The sequence below is a fragment of the Orycteropus afer genome, unplaced genomic scaffold (assembly GCF_000298275.1).
Source record: "Orycteropus afer afer isolate SDZICR_OR568_19922 unplaced genomic scaffold, OryAfe1.0 scaffold00488, whole genome shotgun sequence".
Lineage (NCBI taxonomy): Eukaryota > Metazoa > Chordata > Mammalia > Tubulidentata > Orycteropodidae > Orycteropus > Orycteropus afer.
This window is the reverse complement of record NW_006922075.1, coordinates 2,109,143-2,115,324: the sequence shown is the minus strand read 5'-3', so window position 1 is coordinate 2,115,324 and position 6,182 is coordinate 2,109,143. Positions and strand designations below refer to the sequence as shown.

At 35.6% G+C, this 6,182-nt stretch overlaps 1 protein-coding gene across 1 annotated transcript in view; it reads right to left on the bottom strand.

Annotated features, from left to right (window-relative positions):
- Window positions 1-4,883, bottom strand: part of TAS2R42 (taste 2 receptor member 42) — a 17,937-nt gene extending 13,054 nt beyond the window's left edge. The window contains 2 exon segments of the mRNA XM_042782841.1: window positions 4,001-4,108; window positions 4,110-4,883. Of these exon segments, the coding sequence (XP_042638775.1) occupies window positions 4,001-4,108; window positions 4,110-4,883 (882 nt within the window).
- Between the last annotated feature and the right edge of the window lie 1,299 nt (window positions 4,884-6,182).

Sequence of the window (6,182 nt, the reverse complement as noted above, 5' to 3'; positions counted from 1 at the left end):
TGCCGTCGAGTCGGCCCCGACTCATAGCGACCCCTCCTTGGGTTTCCGAGGCAGTATCACTACGGAAGTAGGATTGCCCAACCTTCCTTCCGGGAATCCTATTATGCCTGTGGATATGATCCTGTTTAGAAATAGAAAGCCCTTTGTAATGTTAATGTGGCTGTATCAGTGTAGGATGTGTCCCAAACTTCTGAATTAGAAAAAGAGCAGGCACAAGCACAAGCTTAGGAAAGACAGATATCACATAAAATCCCCAAGAACTAAGGAACACCCAGGACTACTGACAAGGAAGGAATCTTCGTGGCCAAGTCTCCGATTTGGACTTATAGCTGCCAGAACCATGAGACAATAAATTCTGTTCTTTAGAGCCACCCACTTGTTTTTCTGTTACAGCAGCACTAGCTGATTAAGACATGCCTCAAAGCATTTCTAGGTTCCAAGGAGATAAGGTTTAATCAAGATCTTGAAAGGACAAGCAGCCTACTAAGAGACAACAGAATAATCACCTAAAACCTTGAGGAAACCGACATTCCTCTTATTCAGAGACATGCCTCTTATTCAGAGATTGGTATAAGTGTGGATTTCTCTCTGATTCATCACTAGGGTTCAATAGAACATGCCTTTGTAGGTGATTTATCCAGTGAAATCTGTGAGAGTCCAAACTCGACAGGACTGCCCTGTTTTCCCAGGTCTCACAGTTTTCTGCCTTTGACAGGGTACAGTCTTACTATTTTTCTATCGCTTGTTTTGGTGAAAAATATTTTAGTTTTCCTTCTCTAACAGGCTTCCACCTCAGGTTCCAGCCTTCACAAGTTTTACGGTATCTTATCAGATGCCTTAAGTCCTAAACCTAGAGATCAGACATAAGCTTATTTCAACAGAAGAAAGCAGGTTATTTGTTCCCCTATAAATCACCTGTGTGGATAAACAGAAAAAAAAAAAAAAAAAAATCACCTGTGTGGATAAACAGAAAAAAAAAAAAAAAAAGATCGTTACACCCAAATTATTCTTAAAATGAATATTTATTTGGAAGGAGAGGGAAGAGTAAGTTGATAAGAATGCAGTGGTAATCTCTCTCTTTCTCCAACACTTGGGTCCAGGGCAGGATATAATCATGTCAGTCTTTCTTCTTCAGATTGCATGAGACTGGTGATGCATGTGTCGGTAGTGGCTCCTCTTGGATTGTGACAAAGATTCTTCAAATGTGGAAAGTGGAGGTGCAAAGCTTGAAATCAACCTGCTCTTCATCTATGCAGATTATAGTATGTCAATTGCAATAACCCCAGCCTACAGCCCAGGCCTGTTTTACAAGTCCTTTGCTGTGTTTATGTTGTCAGGAATACATTAATTACATGTACATTTTGAGAAGGATTATGTTTGTGTTTATGCAGGGGCAATTTGTGTAATCTAAGTTCTTAGAGAAAAATAGAAACAGATCGATAGAGAAGACACAGAATGCAAAGTTTCTAAGAGAGCACCACAGGTCTAGTGTAAATTTTGGACGAATATAAAAATATTTGGTTGTGTTTGTTACATCTTCCTAAAATTGCTACAAAGTATAGACTTTCACCTGATAAAACTTTTGTTCCTTTTCTATTGTTGTTGCTGTCGATAGTTACAATTGATTTGGTTCCAACTCATGATGACCCCACTGTGTTGGAGTAGAGCTTTCAGTGGCTGATTTTTCTAAAGCAGATCTCTAGACCTTCCTTCTGAGGCACCTCTGGGTGGACTCAAGGTGTCCATCTTCCAGTCTGCTCTGAGAGCATTAACTGTTTGCATGTTAGAATCAAAGTCTGCTCATAATTTTGGTCAATTACTTTAACTTGCTAACCAATGAATTAAAAAAAAAATTATTGTGCTTTGGGTGCAAATTTACATAGCAAACTTGTTTTACATTCAACAGTTCCTACACATCTGATTTCACGGCCCAGATTACTGTCCCCAATCATAAAAGACTCTCATCCCCTCTCCCCACTTGACCGATGAAAGTTTTAGTGACACTCTAAACAAAGTAATTTTTAGTTATCATCTTGTAAAGAGCACAAGGTTATCTTTAAGTCATTTACATGAAAGAATATATTCAAAATAAAATAAACTCAATGTATGAATCTAAATGTATTCAGCTTGATTTGAACATTACCTTTTAGCAAGGCAAAAATCATTACAATGACAATGTTTGGTAAAAAATATTTAGTGTTCAAATTAATGTGTACATTTTATTCTGTAGAATGTAAATTACTAAATAAATTAGATGGTATATTTTTTATCATTAAAATCATCATCAGTATCTTTATTGTAGATGCACAGAAGCACTGCATAGCCCAGATGGGCTTGCAGCTCAGTTTTCTATTTATGGGTGGGGGACAGTATTATTTTTCACCAATACCTTATAATTCTACCATCATTCCTAGCTCAGGACCCAGCCCTGGAGTGGTGCCTTACCTATGACTCCATCAAGACTCACAACCCACATAATTATCATCATTTAATTGCAACTTTTTGTTTCTTTTTCTAACACAATCTAAAGTGTATAGCAAAGGTAAATTCCAAAACAGAATTCTTCTTTTTAAAAGAATTGTATTATGTATATATGAATAGCATCTGTACAGTGTTATAATCCATACCATAATTTTCAAAAATTTATAGCAAAATTTCCCCACCCTTAATCTTATTTATAGTTTGTAATTACCTTATCTAAATAGCTATTACAGTCAAAACACAACCAAATATTTTTATATCCGTCCAAAATTTACACTAGACCTGTGGTGCTCTCTTAGAAACTTGCATTCTGTGCCTTCTCTATCGATCTGTTTCTATTTTTCTCTAAGAACTTAGATTACACAAATTGCCCCTGCATAAACACAAACATAATCCTTCTCAAAATATTATGATGATTTTTTTTGTAATAGTAAAAATTTTGAATTAAGGGATAATTCTTCCATGCATTTTAAATTTTATTATATAACATGGTAGAAATTGGGATTTCTGTCACTCTGAATATCCATATGGCAAATCCTGGGATTGAGCAAAATTATTAATTGCCTGGAAACATCAAATATATTTACAATTTGAGATTTCAAATTAAGATGAGCATTATAAGCATGAGTTTCCAGTTTTCCCTTAAAGATTGATTTGTGTAGTTGTACACTACAAATTTTATTCCTAGTCTCACATAAACATCCTATTCTCTTATTATTAAATGTAAAACACCTTTAATAACAAAGATGGAATGCTCTTTCATTTTTTTTTTTTTAAAAAAAGGTAGGTCTTTAGGCTATGAAGCTGTTTTTCCCACCTATGATTTTAGTTCCTTAATTAACTTTTCTATTAATATTTCATAGGAGCTCTGGTAGTTAATTATTTTAATGATAAAAGTCAACTGCACTTGACTGCTAACCAGAAGGCTGGAGGTTCAAACCCACCAGCCACTCCTCGGAAGGAAGGTTGGACAATCTCCAACCCACATAATTTCCCAGGTAGTGATACCACCTGGGAAACCCAAGGAGGGGTCACTATGAGTCTGGGCCGACTCAACGGCACATAACAACAATAACATTAATATTTTATAGATAGACTCAAGTTTGTGGTTTATCTTTATTTCTGAAGAGTTACAAGCCTTTTCCCCCACATAGGAGTTGTAACGACATAACTCTTTGCATATAAAATTAAATATTTTAAATTCCCATTAAGAAAACATACGAAACTGTAAAATATTGTTAACAAATGCTCTAAACAAAAACGACTAGTTTGAAAATAATATTGGTTGACTATGTGTGGATACCATTAAAAGCACCCTGTTTTGGGCAAAATTTCAGTCATCCTCAACAATACTTAAAGGAACCCAGTAGAGGATTTAGAAAAAAAAAAAAAAAGTATAAGTTGAAAATTGATCCTCAAAACCTCTTCATTAAATTATTCTCTTAGAAAAGAATCTGGAAAATCTATCTATGAAGGTAATATATTTGCTCTTTTCAGGTGGTTTTAAGATGCACAATACCCTGAAGACTGTCTGTCTCAGCTTGCTGTTTCCCAAAATCAGAATAAATGAGTGGCCTGAGGGAAAAATGGCTAATGCTAACATGACAAAGTTAACGCCTGCATGGTTCTGCAAGGAAAAGGAACAACCAATTTGCTATGTGCGTGGAAAAAAAGTGAACTATGAAGAGGAAGAGGAAAGACAGCACCATTTTCATGGCACTTTGATGGACCTCTGTGCTGAGATCCCTAAAGCCGAGGGCAATGAGCTGCAAATTCTTGGTGTGTCTCCCCAAGGATAGAAATAAAAGGAGCAGTGAGGCCAAGGACAGAACAATGGGGATGAAATAGATCAAGCTAAGAAGAGTCAGGTTTTTAACGTAGAGTGGTTTATTTTTATCTAAATATAAAGTCAAATTACTTTTCTCTACCATATAGATATCCAACCAGAAATCATTAAATATTTCTATCAATAGAAGATCAAACGTCAATAATAACAAAGCAAATATAAAAAGCACAAGGATCACTCTGTTCATTCTCCACTTGAGCCAGAGGAAAAGGGAGTGGGAAAAGTGAGCTATCTTAAGGAAGTATAAAATGCTTAAGCATGTGGCAAGCCAGATATTTAAGTGATCCATCATTCTCCAAAGAATGTTAATAGGTTTTCCTAGTCTGTAAGTGGCATACATTTGTGGAAATAGCCCCATTATAAATATATCAAACAATAACACCAACAATTGAATGATTCTGGAGATAGCCAAGCAGGTGAGGATGAAGTCAGCTAAGGAGGTCTTTTGGTTCTTGACCCATTCAGAACTGTTAACTAGTCCAATTAACCCATTCCCCAACATTCCAATTATGAATTCTCCTACTACCAGAATGATTTTATCCAAACTTGAGATCATTTCTGTAGTAAGAAATCTCAATTTCTAATATCATCTGTCATTGATAAATTTACAGTCAAACTGTTGCACAGTAGCATCCATTTCCAATGTTTTTCTTCATTGCTTTTATTGCAATTTCAATCTTAATCAGAACCTCCTGCTGTTGGAGACAGTTTCACATGTACTTAAGAAATCTTTCTCTCTACTTTTATTATAATCTTGATCTTAATGCAGAAAGCTCTGCTAAGGAAGACAGGCTCACATACCTTCATGAAAACATTTCACTTCTTTCAGAGAGGTACTGTTTCTAAACCAAACAATTTGTGTGTCAATTTATCATTGGCATTGCATAAAATTTGCCACTTATGGTAATGAGTCAAATAAGTTAACATGCAAATATGAGCCAGAAACTTTTTCATTGATTTGTACATTCTTCCTCATCCGAAACACTATACCACTTGGATCTAAACATCTTCAAATAATTTAATTATTATTCAATGAATGTATTTTGTGAGTGTCTGCTATGTGTCAGACCCTTTTGCAATTGCAATGTATGTTACTACAAAAAAATAATTGAAGCATTAGGTAGCCCATAAAATAGTGAAAATTCATAAGTAAATAATGAGAGAAAAATAAAATACAATGTAAACTAGAAAAGATAACTATAAAGATTACTTTGGGGAAGACAAAGGATAATGACATTTGCCTGGATTTTGAAGATATTTAGAATTTCATTAGGAAATTAGCAAATGATAACTTGGACTAGTAGAAGAGTATATGAAAGGATACAAAACTACTTTTTTGAAATCAAAGCCCTTTGTCTGTAATTTACTATAATGTCTATTTAAAGTGTTCCTCGGGTACCTCAGCGTACTTTATTTGTTTAAATGTTCACAATTAAACAAATTGTCCACTTTGTACACGTTCTATTTATTTTGGCCAGAGATATATGCTCAGGGATGGATTACCCGATAAGCAAGGTAAGCACATGCTTAGGGCATCAACAAAACAGTGGCACCAGTTGTTCAAAGCAAAGACCTATAGATGCCAGGCAGACAAGACATAAGAAAAAGTGAGCACCGTAGTAGAAGAAAACTGGCAGGGCACTAAGTGAAACTGGTAAAGCTTCTGTGCATGAGAGTGTGTCAGTCAGATACAAAGTTTGCACAGGGTCATGAGGGCACCCACACACATGGTTGTTTCAGCTATGAGGTCCTTACCACTTCAACACCTTCGTTGACATCTGCCTACTGCGGTCCCCTTCTGTGTCACTGAAACTCTATCTTGGTGGGTCTCTTGGGAGCATGCTATTTCTTTCTA